The sequence below is a fragment of the Balaenoptera physalus genome, assembly GCF_965194825.1.
Source record: "Balaenoptera physalus genome assembly, chromosome: 1".
Lineage (NCBI taxonomy): Eukaryota > Metazoa > Chordata > Mammalia > Artiodactyla > Balaenopteridae > Balaenoptera > Balaenoptera physalus.
Window position 1 is genome coordinate 15,665,594 of NC_138882.1, and position 22,624 is coordinate 15,688,217.

Consider the following 22,624-nt stretch of genomic DNA (forward strand, 5'->3'; position numbering starts at 1 on the left):
CTGGTGTTCTCATCCAGGAAGGTTTTCCTGACACCCCATGTTGAGGGACATGCTCTCCTATGGGCGTGCTCTCAGCTCTGAATACTCTATGGTTTTACTCTATGTCTTTCTTGCCACCAGACAGTGGACGCCTCAAGTAAAGAAAACTGTCCTAGTCATCCTTGTAACTTTCATGTCTCTTTCAGTCCCTCCTACATGGCAGGTACCCAGTTAAGGTTTGCTTGGTTGTGTTTTCATGGATTTGCTTACATGAAACTCTTTTTCATCAGTACATTAACAATTTTGGGTACTTGCTCTATATGAGACCCTACACCAGGCACTGGAGCTACAAAGATAAATGAGATGGAACCCTAGGTCCTGAGAAGTTACAATTCAGAAGGAGATATTGATGGTACACAAGTAAACACAAACCAAAATTCTAAGGTAGATATGAGGAGGGAAGGCTTCACAGAGGAGGTGACATATGAGCTGGGGCTTGATGGATGACTAGAATGTTGTCAGACAACAAATGAGGCAGAAATGTGTTCTGATACGGATTTCAATGAACGTTGCAAGATATTTCTCTTTTACTGCAGAAGAACAACTGTTGCTTTGTAAACTGCTATGAGAATCTTAAAGATGAATGAAAGGGGAAAACTGCTCAAAACTGCTTACGAGAAAAGTAAAACAGGACCCAGATACTATGATAATTTCCCTCATTGCTTCATCCTTTGTTCACAGTGCAATTTTAAGTATGGAAAAAATAACAGTAAAACCTAATACTATGAGCGAATACAGTAGGTTAATAGTACTGAAAATCTCACTGTGTAAGTAATAAGATACACATTTCTATCTTTTAGCAGACTCCAGTCAAAACTCATGAACAATCAGTCTGTTAGCAAAATAATGAACACATGAAAAAATTGTCTAAGTAACTCTACAGAATAAACTGTTCAAATCCCACAAATTTTATTTAATAATGCCTCTTAGGTTAATGGTTAGAAATACAAATGTGCAGTTTTTAACTACAAATTTAGTGAAATGATTCAACTTTTAGTCTTTGAAAAGTATTTGACAACTAAATGGTCATCTCTAGAAGAAATTTGGATTTTCTGTTTTGTTTTGGGGGTAGAGAAGTGATTTTTAGAAAAGAATCTCACTTTCATTAGGTTGATCTAATTGTGTATACATATATGTTTGTTGTTAAAATGACTCAAATAAAGAGATATTCCATATTTCAGTCTTGTTAGCTAAGAAACCTTGGGAGAAATCTGAATTTTATTATTCTAGAGAATCTACATTTTTAAAGAAAAGTGGGTTATCTCATATTTTACATAGGGCAGGATTTTAGTAGGCAAAAGAGCACATGCACATTTAAGCTGAAGTTGAAGGAGACTTTCTCTTCCAGCCAGCTACCATTTTCACATGCCTATACTGCACGGAAAACAATTGTAAGCACACAAAAGAGAGAGACAAACAATAATATCAGAAAAGATGGTTATTTCTGGTTAAAAGATATCAAAAAATTTCAGCTGATAGGTAAGTGTCTTCATGTTATTAATCCCATGCTCCCAAGTCTATAACAATCTTAATGCAGTTTTGTAGGCTGCAGACATTCCAGGTACTTGGACTGCCAGCAGCTTGTTCCCCCCCCCAAAAAAAAAAAAAAACAAAAAATCACGTGTTGTTTGTATTTATCTGGTTGCAAATAGTCGAACACTACACTGACTAAGTTGGCTGGAAAAAAACATCTTTTATTAACACAAGTTTAACTGGATTTAAAATATTCATAGGAAATGTGCATTATTATTATTTGGCATCAGCACGCTAGATTTTTAAAACTGCATGGAACTGGATATTGGTGGCCCACTGACGTAAATGACAAATTATTTGAAAAAAAAATCTATTAAAATTCCTCACAGCCTTTTTCTCCGTCTATGAGAAACTCTCTTTGTACCCAAGCATTTGTTTCTCTGGCTCTAGGTACCTTCCTACCTAGGTTTCTCTTTCTGCTCTCAGCTGGGTCACAGGCTTGATGAAAATCATGCTCTCGCGGTATCATATGAAAAATATTGCTATTGATGACTCTTTTCTTTTTTTTTGCACCAGAATGTTTCGAGGCTTTGGCTAATGCGGAAAGGTGCCTATCGATGGCATGAAATTTAAATGTGGGCATGATGTGACTTCTCTGTTTCATTCTGTAAGGTGATATGTCGAATTTCTACATTGGAAATTGCACTTCGCCAATTGGGAGGTGGTGGTTAGGATCAAGTATGAAGTGTGATTCCGGCGTGGAGCTGTCAGCATGGGTGGTTTTATAAGCAAGGCTTTGAAGCCTTGACAGAAAAACTGCTTGTGCCCAGTGCCAATCACTCAGTCTTTGTCAACTCTATTGCACATCCATTCAGAGATGGCATCCATCTCCACTGACACCCAAAATATATAGGACACTGTTATCATGTCTCAGGGGCGAGCATGCACTGGTAACTTAACCTGGAGGGGCAAACAGCCAGCCTTTGGCCCTCTGCTAATGTGTGTGACATCATACGTGAAGCAGAGGAAGAAGAAGTCATCTGTCTTGGGGAAAGGATTTCAATGAAAATGAAGACTCGGTTAATACCTGCTACACAATCAAGTGTTACTAATTCTTAATGAAGGAAGATGAAGGGTTAACACTATTGCCTTTGAACCCAGGTCCTAAAAAATCACAAAGACAGCAGTGTCTCCATGCATGAAAATTCTAACCACACTGAGTCTGTAAGATTTGTTTTATGGTAAGATGAGGCAGGAGAGAAATCTGCTTAACAGAGGATGCTGTCCTAATTGGTACTTTACAGTGTTTGGGAATTTATTTATGTAGGAGATCCTGACTCCTCTTCAATAAAGATCACCACGGAGGAAATCCAAGTGTTCCCCCCTCTCTATGGGAATAGAAATTGTGGTGCCAAAAAAAGGAGACATTTTCTCTCCTCTTCCAATGTGGCATTCTATGGAGCCATCACCTCTGCAGTGGGTGAATAATTATTTTTACTTAACCTCTATTGAGTGTCAAGCAAGTATGCTCTATCTAAGGAGATTAGAAATTTATCTTCAGTTGTTTTTTTAAAAAAATGTTTCTTCAAAAATCTATTTTGGGTGGGAGCTCTCTGGTTCACACATCTGTATACAGTTGGTGTTCATGTTGTCAAAGTCTCCAGAATAAATGTAACGTTCCTTCTAAAAGGGGTGTAGGCGCTTTGAGTGGCGCATGAATACTTTCTGGGCTTTGCGTGTCGTTTATTGCACTCTGCTGATAATTTACTAAATGGTACCCTTGAGATGAAAGAACTGGATGTGTCCTTGTAAAGTACCAAACTTGCTCCCTGGGAGTAATTACAAATTGGGAGAAATGGGTGAACTATTATATATTATTGGTCATATTTTTTTTTTAATGTAAGCATTAAGGAAGGTAGATAGGCCTGATTCTATCTCAGTTGATATCTTGTTCTCACCAAAATAATATAATTAAGGATATTGTAGACATAAAAGAATCAATTTCATATACAATTGATATTGTTTCAAATACCGTGCCTTTTGAGATTAATATCCAGCCTTTTGAAAGTCACTTGGGTCCTCATTGAATATAGAGCCAGAATGGCAATTGGCCAACAGGGCAGCATCTTCTAAGAAGCATCTGATTAAAAGACTTGACAAGATTAACCCTAAAAACCTCATTGTTCAAAGATACAGTGTCCTCCTTCGCTCTGTGTAGCTTGATTTAATTTCTAACTTTTCTAAAATATTATATTTCCATATATATACTTTTAAAGAAGTAATTTGTATAAAACTCAATATGATAGCCATGTATTTATTTTCTCTATATAACCGACTAAAAAACATATATATGCAAACAAACTCTTCCATGAAAAACTAGAAAATTCTCTGTACTGTTTGAATAAGACAATCCCAATGTACTCTTTGTAATACACGCAGAATGACTGTTATCAGATTATACTCCTCTATTCTGGAGGCTGTCTTTCAGGTATGAGTAAAAGTATAATGGAATCTGTTTCCAGAAAAAAAGTATAATGACCTCTAAGTAACTTCATGAAGTAAGGTCCATATTCCATGTTCTTCTGCAGAGAACACTTGTAATATTCGGTCATAGAGTAGAAAAGGATAACCTTTCTCCTTCAGAACACCTAGATGTACCCTGAAGACTGAGTGGGTCCATATCATAATTTATTGTGAATTACATATTCCTGTCTGTAGGCCTAACCCTCCAACCCTCCAAGCCCCCATTTTTCTTCTTTCTGGAAACTTGGACCATTCTTGTCCTGGAAAAGATTATTGTCCCTCAACATCAAGAAAAAGAGGAGGCTTATTTCTTTGTTTTGGAAAAATTGAAGACTTTAAGACTTCCTAATATAGAGAATATCTGGCTGTGTGTTTTTCAGACCACTTACTGTCCTCTGCGGTGATGAACAGAATCCAAGAACTATGTGCACTGCCAAATCCATTGGAGGCCACCAACCGAAATTCATACTCTGTGTACGGTTGGAGATCTCGCACTTCATAGCTTAACGATGCAGAAGGATTGGAAAACAACCTATATGGGAAAGAAATTCTACAATTAAGAAGCTTTAGACATTCCAAGGAATAAAAAACAAATACAATCTTATAGTAAAGAATTTTCAGGGCATGTCAACATACGTCTCAGTGCTGCAATTTTCTGTCATCGCGTGATAATCTCTTTTAAAATAAGCAGTCCTTTGACTAAGGGTTTGTATTATTGCATTTATATGAGATGTAAATTCTAGTAGTAGCATGGAGTGAATTCTAGTCTAGTATTGAGACTGATTGCCACAGGGAATTTGTAGAATAAGTATTATAATTTTGTAGCCATAGTCAGACAGCAGATTTTGTGGGGTTCAGGTGTGTGCCTGCTCTTGGCAATACATATGCTCATGAAAAGTTAAGGGTGAAGGAATCTTACTTTAAGCCTCTATAAATGAAAAATTTGCAAAGCAAATAATGATCTCCTAGGGTGTTGCTTTTTGTTTGTTTGTTTGAACTCTGAAAAGGAGGCTTTTATTTGTTGCCAATGAGAACTGACCTATTGTTAAAAATTTAAGATACAGTGAATTTATGGCTACGTTGTAAAACCCAGGTGACAGTTAGAAAGACAGACGAAGTAGAATGCTTACTCTAGAAACCAGTGGGTGGAGTTGCCGGGCCTCATCTGGAGTTGGTATCTGGGAGAGCCGGGGGCGTTGTTCCGAGCTGGTGTAGACCAGACAACCTGAAGACTGGTTGGAGTGGCAGATGAAAGCCTCGGAGGCAGCACGCCATCTGGAGCTGTCGAAAAACACAGATGAATTAGAGCAGAGAAAACTGTGGAGAACATATGCTGGATGGAATCGAAATGCTCCATATACTGGAAAAACTGTTCCTCAGGATCAACAACAATGTTAAACATGGTCCATTTAATTTAACATTTTCATTCCGGAACTACTGTACTTCCTTATTGTTCATTTCAACACAATTACATGAGTATTTCCATCTTAAAAGCCACCCCCCCCCAAACAGCAAGACAGATGAGCACGCAGCACATCCCCACCTGTACTTCTGTTTCTCTAATTGAAAACATGGAGGGGATTTAATGAAGCAAATATTAAAGTACCTTTTTAATTTAACTCTTTGTTCAACAATCAAGCAACTGAACAGTGAAGGAGTCCGGATCTTTTATTTCTTCCATTGACGTCACCCATTGTTTACTTAATCACACCACGACCATGAACACAACTGGATTTTTTTTTTTGAGGAAGGTTTATTAAAATTGTATTTTTCTACAAAGAAAGTAGCACATTCCAGCCTTAATTCTCACTTATGAAAATATAAAAACTAAGCTTCTTTCCTCATGTGCTTTATACAGTTGGTTGCCCCTTCTCACAGTGATGCTTTCTTTACTCAAATATGTTACAAGTTGGGGCATAGACTTTTTCTAGTCTAGTTGAATCTCTGGCAAATTCTTCCTGAAGTCAGCATACTTGCTTGATATAATCTGTTAGGGAAATCTATCTGGATAGTTGTAGAAGGCCTAAAAGAAATGAGTGAAGCCTATTCTATTACGAAATTAAATTTAAAAAATGGACAAGAAGACTCTGGCTATTAAATAACTTTTTCCAACAGGTATAACTTGAATGAACCTCTCATATCAGAGTGTGTTCCAAAGCTAGTCAGAAACTCAAAAGCAAATTAAGCACAGTTCTGTGCCTTTGGGAAAATCACCAGGAAACTCTGAGCTTATGTTTCTTGTCTTTAAAATGGGGATAATATTTTGCCTTTTTAGGATTGCTGTGAAGACCAGAGACAATGTAAATAAAGCACCTTTTATTGGGTCCTGGTAATTATTAATTGTTAGCTATTGTTATTATACTGGACTAATCCGAACTTCCCTTAGCATAATTTAAGTACTACTATAATGCAATTTTTGATTATTGTAATATAAGTTCTTATTGACCAAGGATTACTAGAGGCCATTGCTGAAGGAGGAGAAGGAATCAAAACAATGAAAACAACTATCAGGATTCATTTTCAACTTTCATTTATACATAACTTGATGCAGTGTGTGACTTTTATATACCCTCCAATTTGGGAGAACTGGCTTATGAACCATGAGGCTAGTGAATGGCCATGGATGAGAATGGAAGAATTAGATTCCATGTCTCATCAGTCTGTTGTTAGGGTTCTGAATTCATTGATACTTCACTAATTTATTCAGTAAACACTTATTGAGCCTCTACTCTGTGCAAAGTAGTGTTCTTTGTGTATATGTGAGTCAACTCTCAGTTGACATGACCCCTGACCCTACAGAACTTACATAATCGGAGAGAGCGAGTGATGAACAAATAGATACCGATGACCCTACCAGATGGCACTAAGTGCTCAGGTGAAGACTAAAGCAGGGTAAGTGGAGAGAAAGTGAAAAGGAGTGCAGATTTTAGTTATTACACAACAATTCATATTAGACAGGAGAGCCATAGGAAGAACATGTCATTAGGTGACATTAGAGCAGAGACCTCAGTAACATAAGGAGGTGGTCATGAGAATGTCTACCTGAATGTCTACCTGCCGTTTGGAGGAACAGCAATCCAGCCAAAGAGCAGGCAGGGCAAAGGCAGCGAGGAAGGGAAAGCACTGGCTGTGTGTAACAAGCAGTGGAAAGAAGCCAGCGTGACTGAAACTAACTCAGGAGAGGAAGAAGAGAAGAAAAGCTGGAGAGCTAGGCTCGGTCTAGATATCTCTAGAGCCTTCTTAGGGCTACACCTTGAAAGTCAAAGTAAAGGCTTTGGACTCCATTTTAAACGGGGTTGGGAGCCACGGCAGGGTCTTAATCAAGGAAATGTCATGATTCTAAACAAATAAAGGCCACTCTGGCTAAGTAAGAGTGACTTTCTAAGTTGAAGAGAGAGGGAATTCTTTAAAAAGCAAAAGCTTTTCTTTCTAAATTTTGGAAGTATAGTTTTAACATCTGTTACAACCCATCACAATTATTCCTCAATCACAATCATATAGTTATGCAGATTTGGTAGTTATTGATCAGGGTAGATAAGCTAAGAGACAGAAACAACTGAACTAAAATAAAATGTCTACTCTGATTCCCTGTGAAAAAAAGCAATAAACAAATACAAATATCTCTCTTTTTTTAAATATACAATTAAAAAATTATTTATTTTGGTTACTAAGTTGAAAAAATTTACACTTCTTACATAAATTTAAATATTTTAGGGAGCTAGATAATGTTAGTTTTCCAAAGGAGACTGGATTTAGGAGTCAGATAGCTAAAGTTTCAAATCTCATCCTCACCAATTCAGTTCACAAAATTCAAAGCTGATTACATTTTGGCAAGTTCTTAACCTCACTGATGTAAAGTCATTTCATTTATAAGTGTACGGCCAATAATACTGACTCTGTAGAGTTTTTAAAGAAGTTCAATTTGTAGCAATTAACTAAAATGGTGCAAGGAGCACAGTTTACTTCTTGGTAAATTCTGGTGTGTGTACCCTTGTGAAGCCACAGACTTTTGTCCCAGGATGGTAATGTGTAGATAGATAGCTAGGTAGATATGTAGATAGATAGCTAGCTAGATCAAGGTAATAAGCTTTAGTGAAATTAATGAGTAAAATTAACAAAAGAATTTTTAAATAGAGCCACACTTAAAGAATCTGCAAATTGTTTTTCTTGGTCCAGGCACAGATTAATAAATTAAATGCTCATCAGTAAGAATAAATGCCAAAAGAATAGTTACCTGCTAATGAAAAATTAATCTGCATTTGATCATTTCTTTAAACATTTAAGCAATAATTTCATCGAGATTTCTTTATAATGGTACAACCTCTACCTTAAACACTGGATCAAATATTCATAAACCATGAATTATGACAGTGTGGCTAGCCAATTAAATATCTGAACTTGTAATAAATTAAAACTTCATATACTTCTTAATTTCAAATAACCTTCAAGTTGCCTTCAAAAAGGCAAGATCAAGGAATTTATTTTTTAGAGTAACTAAATGTTTAGAGACAGTGAATACAAATTGTTAATCTTTTTATGAAAATTTTCCATAATAAAAATTATTTTCAGGTAATAGTAACTCAATTTAATAGAATATTTGTTTCTGCAATAAGTTCAAAATATCTTAAAGAAAATTCTTCTTAAATGTTATGATTTTTAGGGAAAATAAAAATGTTAAGGAAAATAAAAATGTGTTGTAGTAGGTCGCAGGTTTTAAGATACATATAATTTATTTCAACTTGCTATTAACTTTATGTCTTTCACATCCACATGTGGTAGGGAAACTGGATATAGTGTTTTATGACAAAATAAATTTTCAGAAAAATGTACAATCTTAATTTTACAAGGTATAAATTACTCATTCCTTAAATTATAACCTTTCAGTTCGAATCGGGCTTGAGTTGTCAGAATACCACTTTACACACAAAAAACTAAGTCAGGGAGGCATGGGGAGAAGGCTGGAAGCAGGGAAGTTACCTATTGCAGTCATCCAGGCTAGCAGATGACAGCAGCTTACATTCAAGTGCCAGCAGTGGAGATGGGGGCATTAGTTTGCGGTTCAGTTGACTGTGGCATGTGTCGCTGATAGACAATAAAGGAGTCAAAGGTGATGCCAATGTGTTTGGCCCAAGCACCCAGGTGACTGGCACCTGAGAGGAGAAATGGGATAGGGAGGGGATCAAGAGTTCTCTTTTGTCCACATTACATTTAAGAGCTTTCTTACACAACCACAGTGGCTACACCAAGGACGAAGTTGCAGATGTGAGTCTGGATAGGAACTGTGGATCAATGTCCATGTGGTATTTCATGGCCGAGACGTGATGAAGTAAACGAGGGGGTGAGTGTAAATAGAGCGAATGTAGAAGAGGTCTGAGCAGTGAGGTCTGGGGTCCTCCAAACTTTTGAGGGGTTGGGGGAGGGGGAGGTCTCTGCAACAAAGGAGATTTACTTACGGGAGTGAGCACTGAGGTAGGGGAGAAGCTAAGAGAAGGCACACTCTGGGATCCAAGTGAAGAAAGCATCTCTGAAAGGAAGGCCTGATCGACTCCGTCAAATGTGCTGAGTTTAAGGAAGGAAGAGACTAGGAATTAAGCTTTGCCTTTGGCCAAGTGGACATGACCTTGTCAAGAACAGACGCAGTTCAGTGGTGGGCGTGGCAGTTTGATTCGGGAAAATTGAAAAGAGAATGAGAGGGAAGGCAATGAGTGGGTAGAGTGAGCCTAGAAGACTCCTGAGGGATTTTGTTTTAAAGGGGGGAAGAGAATGGGGCAACACTTAGAGAAGCTTCTGGTATCAGCGGAAGGCTTTCTAGACACTGGGAGAGGTTGCAGCGTTTGCATGCTTCTTGGAATGACCCAGAAGAGATTAGGGGAAATGATGATGTAGGAGAAGGAAGAATAATTAATCGCCAAAGCAAAGTCCTTGTGTGTGTGTGAGAGAGAGGCGAGCCAAGGCACGTGCCAACTGAATTGAGAGCTGGTGCACATGGGCTGTCGAATAGAGGAGGGACAGCTCACCACTGTGCAGAAGTGAATACAGGCTGCAGATGTAGAGTTAGGTAGATCTGGTGATGGGAAAACAGCAAAGGTCTCTTCTGATGGCATCCGTTTTCCCAGTGAGCAAAATAAAAGCAAAGGCATCCGCTCTGTACCAAAGTGTGGGAGTGAACTGGTTGCTTGAACAGAGAAGAAATGTTATGAAGTAGTTCTCTCAGGTAGTGAAAATAGGACATACCTAGGAAAGGCAATAATGTGGCTGTCCAGGGCCAGATACCCAGTAACTTAACTATAAATCTTTGGATTGAGGGACATTCGTTGCCAAAAGACTTTTTAATTGATATTTTGTCTGTGAGTACAAGTACTTATAACCATGATGATTTCTTATTTGATATATATTCTTTCATTGATGTATAACAAATGCACACATATCAAAAGAGCCTGGACAAAAAGTAATGTGCAAATTGCATATAATGTATAACATATAAAACCATGTCCCTCATTTGATTGTTTTTTGTCTAACTTTTCTGTTAAGGTATATAATATCACTGACAATCCAAATTCCGAATAAGAATCAGCTCTGATAAGTCATCAGCATGAAAAAAATTAGAGTTTTAAATATTTACACAAAAATCCTTCAAGTGTTAAAAACTGCATTACCATGCTGTCGGGAAAGAAAAAATGCCCAGAAGATGCTCCATAATAATAATAATAAAGTATCTTGGATTCTCTTTTGAGTGATAACAAGAAAATGTGCTCCGTTAAATTGGTCACACTCCGATTATATAAAATCCCAAAATATTTCCAAACAAAGTGATCATCTTAAATTATTGACATATAACTATTCATTCTACATGCTTTCAGTAACACTGAATTCTGGCAACGTTTTTTCCCCCTCCGGTTAACCCCTTTTATCCTAGACCTATTCCTCTGAGGGTCTTTAGCATCAAAGCAATAACTGGGAACCAGCCATAATTCCACCCCTGGTTTCTTAACGCAAGAGCCATGTATCTATCAGCTTGATATACTGTCTCCAAGATGCTATGTTGCTCAAAAAGCTTCTCTCAAGTTTAATATGACCCTCACGAGGCAAGCACTCCACAACCTCGTGAATCAACACATCTTGTCCAGTAAATACTAATTCTACAACGGCAACTGGGCTACCTCAATCTATAAATTCAAAGGAAAGGTGTATTTACTAAAATTTCAAATTTAACCTTTTTTGGAAGGCAAAATGCATATAGAACATTAAGCAATAAATTAAATCACAGAGTGGACTAGTTTAGATGGTATAATCTTTTGAATGTCTGATTGCATTAAACTTTTGTATGATGTACACTTGTAGACTCTTCCCTAAACAAACAAACAAAATACCCCAAACATTTGCTCCATATAGATTTATAGCACTCTTGGGAGGAACTCTAAAAAGCAAAAACAGAGGCTTTTTTTTCATGTGGCCAGGGACTACCAAAGCTATAGTGACCAGAAGAAGAAATTTGTGGGGAAAAAATGAATTCACATTTTTTGCATATTCACATTCAAATATGTTTCACATACACACCAATGTCTCAGGACATCCCACCAACTTGTTACTACTACAGTGTGATTTGGGGGTGTATGAGTGTGCATTTCAAAATACTGGAATAAAATGCTGCATTAAGGTATCAAAGAAGTCTATAGTATTTTGTATTAAATTCACACCTGTAATAAAGGATATTGAATGCCACTCTGCACAAGGTTCTTTGCTGGGGGTAGGGAAAGGGCAGAATAAATAGAAAGGGGGATTAGATCACCGACTTCTTATTTAACAGAGAGACAAGACATGAGTCAAATAGCACAGAATGTGTACAGAGCATAAAAGAGGTGTAAGTGCTTCAGGAGTTTTAGAAGTTAGAAATTCACAACCAAATACGCACTGGACCTTGGCTTTCAGAGGAACAGACACGGTCATGGGGCATTGCTAAGTAGCTCACATGGTGTCACCATGTCCTCAGCCTAATTCCAGTGCCCAAGACTCCCATCACCTCTGCTCGTGCTCATTCCAAGCAGATGTCATGCTTTCTACTGGTTTCACTTAAAATCTGACTTCAGCTCAGCTCACACTACTCTCTCATTTCAGAGATTAGATGGTTGGCATCCTCATTTAGATTTCCCTGTTAACATAAGAGAAACCATGGCCTTTCATCTATATGCATCCTGGCTGCATCGCTGAATAGCCTGGCACATAGTCAAAAATCCCTGGATTACACATTTTCCTCTCATTTTCTGAAATAGCTACATATGAGCAAGGATTTTAAATTCTAGTTTCCAGAATGGAAAATTAAAGTTCAGACACATCTATTGAGTCGTTGAGTCATAAACAAATTGAAAACAGAAGGCAAGACTCCATTTCCCGTCACTAAACCATATGTCATTAAAAAAGATATTAATTATGAGGAATATGCAGATGTGCTAACAAATGGACAGTCAACCTTGAACACAAGGATGTACAAATAGAGCAGCATTAAACAGTGACAAGTAGGTTAAAACAGATTTAATGTTAGCGAAAGAGACTCTCATAAGAGTTAACTTTTGGAACACATACTGTGTGCCAGGTTCTTTAACATGATTATTTCCAATCCTTATAAGAGAGAACAAATATTAAACACATTAAATAAATATGAAAAAAACCATTTACAATATTAAACAGATTAGTTTTCATAAAGGTTGGATTTATTTTCTGTCCAAGTCATATTCTTCAATAGTACTTTCTGGTCTTATTTCTTTATCATAGCATCTCATTATCTATGAGGAACTTCACACAGAATTACTAGTATGAATTTGCTAGTTCTCAAGGAGTCAAGGCCCACAGAAATTCAATGAAATACAAAATGGAGAGGTCTTTACATTAGTAAGAGAAATAGATTTTTGAAAATTAAATGTTACCTAGAGGCATGTCATGGAAGTGATCTTTGACCACAGAAAGGTCAAAGCATTTTGAATTTGGAGGGCAGATAGCTTAAACGCTACCAAGTCTAACTTCCCACCAAATAAAGGTTTCTTGCCTAAAATATACCAAACAAGTGACATTCAGGTGTCTGTTCATTACCAGTGATAGGAAAATAGTTGCTTTGTAAGTCACCCCATTATATTATTGTTCTTCTTGTTGGTTAGTTCTTTCTGAGGGAGAGCTAAAAACTATATTATTTCTACAAAACTTAGGGTGAATACAATCTTTTGCCCATATCGGGACCTTCTGAGAGCAAAACAGGGGACTGTAAATAACCAACATGGGTGAATTGAGCTGCAGCAGGCATGAATTGGGACCATCTTGGGCAGTGGGTACATGTGGTTGTTCATGCTAGTGACACTGAACTCTTTGGGACCTCGTCTGAGTCACGCTGATCCCCGAAAACAAGCCATCACTACCGTTAGGGATAGAACTTCAGGCATTTTTAACCACTCGTCCTCTTTTCCACTAAATTTCCCCATTTCCGGTTAAACATCTCTGCTCCCTCCAACGAGTTTCATATAAGAGGATTCCTCAACCACTATCTAGCCTTGTTACCTGATTTGGATGTGTTCCATTTTGATAATGTCCTTTCAAACCATCAAGCCTTATACCTAAGCTAAACCTTCCCTGTGCATTCTGACCAGGGCAGGACACAGGCATACTCTGACTTTCCTTCCTTCAAGTGACGTGGCTGAAACCTCACTGAGCATCTGAATTTTGGCCTGCTTGATATTGGAGTTCATCACTGTCATTCAGATTGGCTGTGTGGTTGATTCAAAATGGTCTTTGGATAGCTAAAGATGCCAAATCAATGATTTTTCAATGGACACATAGAATCTCGGAGGAATGTTATTAAAGAAGCAAAGTATTTAAGTAGATATCGTAGTGCCTAGGACAGTGCTTTGTATATGAAAGATGTCCTGTAAAAATGGACAGAATAAATGGATGAATAAATGGATAATGGATGAGTTGGTAAGAAGAAAGATGTGCAAGAAGAAATCTTTAACCTAGGACCCTAATAATTGTTAGGATCCAGACTGTATTTCCCATTTACAAATACAGACTCAATTATCTGAAAATGAATGCTTTTTTCAACATAAAAGAGATTAATTGCTTGGAAAATAACTAACACAGCAAACATCAAATTAGATCTGAAATACCACTTTACAAAACATTCATTTTATCACTGATTTCTGTCAATGTCTCTGTTTCACAGATGTGAAAACTGAGGTTAGAAAAAGTTAAGCAACATATCTGAAGTACGTGACTAGTAAACAGCATCCTATAGTTTCATACACGTCTCTTCCATTCCCAAGACCATAATTCATCTCTCAACACCAAGGTGAAGCTTAAATTTAAGTCCAGCCATTGCTTTTCCCTATAGTACGCCAAAGTAATGGTAATATAAGCTACTTGAGAGCAGAGATCTTTTCACTTCTTTTTGTAAACTTTAGAGCACTTAAATTTTGAGAATTCAATATTGCTCATCAAATAAATATTAAAGAAATGCTAAAATTTAGTTCTTGCAGAACAGAGCCCCCTTTTAAAAGCATGTATTTTTCTAACTATAAAATAACGTGGCCTTCCCTGGTGGCGCAGTGGTTGAGAATCTACCTGCTAATGCAGGGGACACGGGTTCGAGCCCTGGTCTGGGAAGATCCCACATGCCACGGAGCAACTAGTCCCGTGAGCCACAACTACTGAGCCTGCACGTCTGGAGCCTGTGCTCCGCAGCAAGAGAGGCCGCGATAGTGAGAGGCCCGCGCACCGCGATGAAGAGTGGCCCCCACTTGCCGCAACTAGAGAAAGCCCTAGCACAGAAACGAAGACCCAACATAGGAATCAATCAATCAATCAATAAATCTTTAAAAAAAAACGCATGTTCATGGTAGAAAATTTGAAAATTACCAAGCAAATGAAGAAAACAGTTATCCATAATTACACCACACAGAAATAGCCATTGTTATACTACTATAGACTTCTTCCTGTCTTTCTTCTCTCTGTATATATAGTTAAATATATATATAATATATCATTTGAAATGATTATGCTGAATATTTTTAATATGTTATTTTGTAAACTTTGCTCACTTTACAGTGTATAGTGAAAACTCCCCATGTCATTAAATAGTTTTTAGTAACATAACTTTTCAAAATAATTGCATGTAACATTTTTATAAATGTAGAGTTTTCACTTAAAGCTGATATTGATACAGAATGATATCATTTTCAGTATTATAAATAATATTCAGAGTATCCTAATAAATGCACATTTTGTTTTGCTTTTTAGAATTGTTGAGTCAATAGGAATGAGTATTACCACCATTTCAGATATAAGCTGATAAACTGCTTTTCAGAAAGTTGTGTTTACTTATACTCCTATAGTAAGGTATGAATGATTCATTTGCCAGTATCCCCATCGAAATGAGTATTTCATATATGTGTGTATTTATGTATACCTCTGCATATATAATATACAATAATGTAACTATAGCATTAGAAACATTATTATATAATTATATGTTATTTAAAATACATATAATAATATAAAGTATATACATTTAACATTATATTACATAAATATACTGTATAATTACATAAAATATATAAATTTATTATTTTAGATATATTATAAGATAATGATATGACATAATTACATATAATTTATATAAAGTATGTATATATATAAAATATATAATCTATTAAGTCAGCAAATAATTAAAAGGCAACTACTTATATGCCAGGCACTGTCCTATGCTCTGGGAATACAGTGATGAACAAATTAAAACAGTTTTATTAAGGAGAGAGAGACAATAGAAAAAAAAAAGAAATAGAATCATTTCTTTTTTTCCCCCACTTTTTATGAGTTCTTTTTTTTCCCCAGCTTTATCGAGGTATAATTGACAATTAAAACTGTATATTTAAAGTATACTGTGGGATGAATTGACAGATGTAGACATTGTGAAGTGATTAACACAAACAAGTTAATTAACACATCCATCACCTCACAGTTACCTTTTGTGTGTGTGTGTGTGGTGAGAACATTTTAGCAAATAAGAAGTATTTCTAATGTAAGGGATTGGGAGTGATGAGGGAGGAGGTGGAGGCAAAGCTGATACTTTAGGTGGGGTGGGGGGGAGATCATATTTGAGCTGAGACTTATGAATCACTGGGGGATGCACATCTCAGGCTGGCCCAAGACAGGGGCATGCTTGGCCTGAGCCTTGAAGGCGGTGTGGCTTGAGCACAGCTAGTGAGGCAGAAACTGGGAGGAAAAATGTACAGAGGATTTGGTGATGGAACAGAGGTGGGGATGCAGAGGGAGAAAGAAGCCTGAATCCTAAATTTCAGGTCAGAGTGACTAAGATGAGATCGTTTTCTGAGATGGGTCTACTGGGGAGGAGTGTTTGGTACGCACTGCATTCATTCAATCTTATAATTGGACCATGAATTAGAGAAGGTGTGAGTATTGCATTACTTTTACACTTCCTTGTGATTGCTCTAAGTGCCGGGCTGGGACTCAGTCATGGGTATTTTGATTTAAAACTCCATCTTTATTCTTGTTTACCATGCAGCCTCCTGAAAACCCACTTCCTGGTTCATGGATGGTAACTTCTTGCTGTGTCTTCACATGGTGGAAGGGGGCAAGGGGGCTTTTTGGGGCCTCTTTTATAAGGGTACTAATCCCATTCATGAGGGCCCCACCCTCATGACTTCCCAAGGTCCCACCTCCTAACACCATCACATTGGGGTATAAGGTTTCAACATACGAACTTGAGGATGACACAAACATTCAGACTATAGCAGATAAGTGACTTGCACAAGTGCATATAGCTAAGAAGTGGTTGAACTGCTGTTTGAATCTAGCAACTTGTCTCCAAAACCCAAACTCCTGTTATTTTAAGCAACTCCTTTTAAAAGTGACTCAGTAAGCCAGAATCTTGCCCCTACTTACACAAACAGAAAGGGTTTTGCCTCCTTTCCCTGCTTCTTCCCCATCTGTCCTCAGGAGTCCAAAGAACCAATTCTGAGTGTGGGTATTGCTTTGAGGAGTGGAGAAATCTTATAGCTAGGAGGTTTGGAATGAAGACATTTTTGAAGCTTATTTTTTTTTTTTAAATGATTATGTCATTTAAATCTTGAGGGGTAGAGATTTAAATTTAAATTTGTGGGTAGAGATTTGGAAAAATTGCCCCTGTCTTCCTTAGTCTGTCTCAGTTTCTCAAGGATTTTTTCCCCCCTCTCTTTTCAAGGTACCTTTGGATCTCAGATCTCCCAGAAAGGTCTCCAGAGAAAAATAGAAAAACAAGATGCTTAGCAAGGGCTACGGGTTTTATGGATCCAAGTTAAAAAAATGATGACATTCTCTCAAGATTGTCACCAGGGTCATAGAGAAGTATTTAGGACAAAAGCCCTGTCTAGAAAGCATGTGCATAAAATAAAAATTTTGTAAAAAATCCGTCATTTACCTCTTAGCCCAGTGACAAAACATTATGGAGTATGTCGTTGAATGAAACCTGAAGACGGTACTTTTATCTTTGGTCTTTCACTGGCTCATTTGGGTTTACATTTCTGAGGGAAACCCAAAACCTCACCAACATTTTACTGGTGTGAGACTACCTCAATCAAAATTGGTGCAAATATTTGTCAAAAGTTACACAAAACCCAACTGGCAGATCTCACGTGGCTCCAGTAATTGTTCTTCATGAAATGAAAAATTATCCCCATGTTCACTAAGAATGCTTTATTTAGAATGGAAAAGAAGCAGGAATATCCCCAGTTACAGTTTATAATAAGAGTAATATAGAAAGGGGCAGCAGGGGTGAGTCAAGGGCACCAGAATAAAAAGACACCACTGAATACTAATTGCTATTGACCATTTTGAGAAATGAAAGATTCCACTTCATATTAGCGTCCATAGGACCAAGGCAACGTACCTCTACCTTCATTTCTCTTCGTGGTTTAAGATTAAAGAATTGCTTAAGATTACTCTGCAAGACAGTTTCAGTGAATTTGTCAACCAGGAAACCTCAGACTGACAGAAGTCATCCTCTGCTAATTTTGAAATACCCCAAAGCTGCGAATGATGCAGCTCACCGTGCTCAGAGAAAAATACGGACTTTGAATTTCATTAGATACATTACTTGTTCAACTGGGAGTGGAACTGTCTCTTTGTCAGACTAATTAGAGGCCCTAACGTTGGTGGTCATAATGTCCAAAAGATTTTTTTTTTGTTACATCTCAAGCCACCAACCAGATTTTATTCTTTTTCCTTGGAGAGACTTCATTGATTTAGACACTCTATTTAAGCCTTTGCTTTTGACATTTGAGTTCCTCTTAGTATTCCTAAGAGTATTTCTTAGTCTTCCTATTATTTTGAACACCATCCTACTCGTCCAAATTAGTTTCCAGGCAGCACAGATTAAATTATTTTTCCCTGAAAATCTGATTACTTGGGCCCTTTGTGTAGAGGATTGGTTATAAAGGTCATCTTAACAATGGGATTGGACCTAATATTCAAGTTGATTAAATAATTACTCAAATAATAACCTGATCTAGCCTTAAAACACTCAGATTATATATTGGGCCTCCCATAACTCAATGGGCCATTAATTTCACATTCTCTATTAGGAAGACTAAAACAATAGTCATCAGCAGGATAAAAAATGCTGAGACTTCTAAGAACTGATTTCAGATCATAAATAGTAGAGTTAGAATCAGAATTTGAGAATATAAAACGATGCTCATTTGACCACAATCATGATAAATAACAACGTGTAACTTAGTTTATGTATGTGATTCAAATCCATAATCAGACTATTAGTGAGTTATTTCTTTCTAGTAATTTAGCCACACAAGTGCTAAATTGTATAGCGCTGGTATCAGAAAGTATATGGAATTAATACCAAGGAATTTTGTCAGTTTTAGGTTTATATACCTGGGGAATTCAGAAGTAGAAAATACATGTATTAATATTAATAACACTTCTTTAACGTATATGTAGCACAAATTACAATACCTACTTTTGAAGACTAGCATGGTAATCAAAACACAGCTTTGCCTAGAAGAAGAAAGCATAGATCATCCCCAATTCCCAAAAATCTTCAATTAGTAATTTCAAAAATGATTATTGGGTATGTTGCATAAACATGACACGATCCTCCTTCACCTTAAAAGTTTAATTCAAATGTTTCCTTCACTTCAGAAATCAGTAGCCATTAAAAAGGGGGTGCTAGTTTGTTGCTACCCATTCTGGTCACATATGGTTGGAGGATATACCTTTGTGAAGTAATACACAATTACTATGTGACCAGCATTGTGTTATATTCTTTGCATGCATTTATCATACATAATTCCCTCAGTGTCAAACTTATGAGGTACTTACTACCATTTCTCCTGCTTTATGGCAAGAAAAAAATGAGGCAAAGCATATATGATTGTATAGCTTAATTTCTTAATTTGAACCCAATCTGGTTGATTTTAGAATCCATGCTCTTAATCACAAGGGTAATTTGCTTGTGTGTGAGTGTGTATATGTGTGTAGGAATTACAGATAAACAGAGATAAAGAATATGATACTTTTGTGTGTATCATTTTTATCCTGTATACAATTTTTTTTTCCCTCAAGCAACTTCTAATCTCATATTTTCTCAGGAACTAAGAATTGGCAAATGTTATTTTTAAAATTTTTTTCTAAGCAAGGAAGGATTGACAAAAAGAGAAAAGTTAACTTCAGATTATCAAGAATGTTTCACCGGACAAATGTATTTAAATTTTAGAGATTTAAATACATTTGTATTTAAATACATTAAATACAAATGTATTTAAAATTTAGAGATTTTAGCCTAGCCAGCATCAATTCACCGATTCTACAGTAAGGACTGTGTTTGGCCATGTCACCAACAGACAGAATAGCAGAAATAACTGTATGTTTTATTAAAAATCTATTTTTGTCTCTCTCTCTTTTTTTTAATCTTAAACTCTAATTTAGTTGTTGTTCCCTTAGGTACAAAGTACACAGTTCATAATTCATTTGATATAAAATGTCAGTTTAGATTCTTGCCTGTCTTTGATACATGAGAAAAAACATGTACATTTCAATTTCCTCAACGCCAGAAATACCAGGAACAACCCCCCGCTGTGCGTCTCAGAGACCTCTGTGTTAAATTAAACATCAAGATCCCGAAACTGTGGGGAAGGAGATTTCCAAGACAGAGAGTACAAATACATGAGACAGAGGGAGACAGCTAATGCCTTTCCTATCAGTGGCGTGATATCTCCCAGAGAGCATCTTTGATTCTCAAATTAGTCCTCACTTATAATTTAATATACCACAACCAGTCTGCTGTTTCCTTCCATGTGGCTTTCAGAGGCAATGGTTGGAATCATCAAGGAAAATAAACATTTTGATGTTTGGGGCTTGGTTTAATTTTCAACCTAACTAGTGATAGTTTATGTATATTCTGTGCTTATTATTATGTGTCACGCTTTCTATTCTTTAAAAAAAATAGTCAGGCACTTACTTGTATGCCAGCTGATCTTCCCAGGGCACACACATCCTTTCCCCCTTAACCAAAACCCACTGAGGATGGTTATGTGATGACAAAATCACTTTTCAGATGAACAAATTGAGGCCTAGAGAGGAGAGAACTTTCCCGGGGTCACGTGATCAATAAATGAACACGCTGGGGATGGTGGGTGGTGGTGAAGTTCAAAGTCAGATAGTTTGACAGATGCTGCAGTCAACGTGCTTAACAAATACACAGTTTAAGACACACGCTTCCTTGATTTAGAGAGTCAAACATGTGAACGAGATTCAAGCCTTCTTTTGTGGATATACCCTCAACCTCAGGCTTTCATGAGGAAGGTGGTCCTCCTTCCTGAGGGCCCAGAAGACACAGAAGGTCCTTCCTGAGACCACGTCAGGGAACGATTCCCCTACATGCTCATACTGTTCATACTGCTGGGCTCGCCAATATTCCACGTGGAATTAAGCGTCCTCATCTGACTGATGTGCTTTTAATCTGTTCTTGAAACATTGTTTTAGCATGGGGAGAAAAAGATTCATTCAGTCAGTCATTCCTTTCTACAAATATGAGCTTTCTTGCTCTTTCTATGAATTTTAAAAATTCTTCCAAAATTAACATCATTAGATAAATTCAGACTCTCTTTATAAGGGTGTAAATTATGTACAATCAGAAGATCTGTTCCTTTCCCTTGATATATAGAGAGCATTAACACAGGAAATTCAATTTTAATATAGGCCCAAAGAGAGGACAATTTAGTAATTAGCAATAACGACACCATTCTTACACACTAGTGTTTGGGATAAATGTATTTTCACAAGTTCTAATGAGATTGTCTGTTGTACACCTACACAAAAGCCTCTGCACCAGCAATTCAAATCTGAAAACTTAAATTTTCTATTACGAGCCAAAGAAAGAAGTGTACATTTTCACTCATGTCACTTGAGAGCTAAAAATTGAGAAAAAGAAAAATTTTCAGAAAAGTTAAATACGTCTTTTCTCCTAAATAGATAAATATGAGGTTCTTTTAATATTCTCTTCTTCTAAATAGAGTTTATCTTAGATATAAAGTCATGGGGGAATATGAAAGAAGTTGGTCAAAATACTTGGTGGGCAAGTAAGTATCTGTATCCACACACTGGGAAAGGATGTTCCAACTGGTCAACTCCATAACATTGCTTCTGCTTAGTGCTTCTTTGTAAGGCTATAAAGAGTCTGCTTTAACTGAATTTTCTTCTTCTCATTAGATTGTAAACTTTAAGCATTTTTGGGTCATGAAGCCAAGTGAGAACAGCTCTCTAGTTCACTGGCAACAGGTTCTGAACACCTGATACTTCAACCAAACAATTCTGTTGAAATTATATTTGGTACCACTGTAGAGTCAAGCCACATAGAAATGGTCAGTGGAAGGTGTTTCAAATAGATAAGAGTGCAGTGGCCCAGAACCAGGTTTCTGTAGCCAGTCTCTAGGTTTGAATATGGTCTCTGCTATTTACTAGTTGCCTGACCTTAATGAGCTAGTTGCAAGCCAATCTCTTTTCCTCAGCTTCCCCATGTGTAAGTAGGGATAATAGTATCCCTTTCCTCATAAAGTTTTCAAGAAATAAGTGAGTTAATATATGTAAAACAACACCTGCATCTAGAAAGTACTATCTGAGAAGTCATTATATCAAAGAAAATTTTTTTTATCAAATAAAATATGACATCATCTTAATTGTTGTCTAGGCACCCAGAAAACAAATTCAGCCAACTTTGTGGAGTTGTATTTGTGAACTCCTAGGAGGAAGAATCTTAAGTACGAGGTCTGATAGCCAGCAAACTCTGGAATCCAGGATAAAGACGTCACTGACTTGAGGAAACACATTTAAAAATCCCACAGAGGAGGGGAAGCCACAAGATGTTCATTAAGGAAAATTCCCCAGAGGGAGCAGACTCAGGCTTTAGTTACATGGGGTTCCTTCTAACAGATGTTCTGTGTAGGGATGCAATAGCTGAGGAAATTCAGCTGACAGTGTCTTGACGGTAGGGCCGGTTAGTGCCCCCTTAGGGCACAAAACACCACGCCTGTTGCTTTTT

General features: G+C 37.0%; 1 protein-coding gene across 2 annotated transcripts in view; it reads right to left on the reverse strand.

The window, feature by feature from the left end:
* The window catches only part of USH2A (usherin), a 794,931-nt gene that overhangs the window by 279,692 nt on the left and 492,615 nt on the right, over positions 1 to 22,624 (reverse strand). For both annotated transcript variants that reach the window (XM_082428283.1, XM_082428282.1), the window contains exons 38-39: positions 5,166 to 5,316; positions 4,425 to 4,567 (exon numbers count right to left, since the gene is read on the reverse strand). In XM_082428283.1, coding sequence (XP_082284409.1) covers positions 4,425 to 4,567; positions 5,166 to 5,316 — 294 coding nt within the window. The remainder of the gene's footprint in view (positions 1 to 4,424; positions 4,568 to 5,165; positions 5,317 to 22,624) is intronic.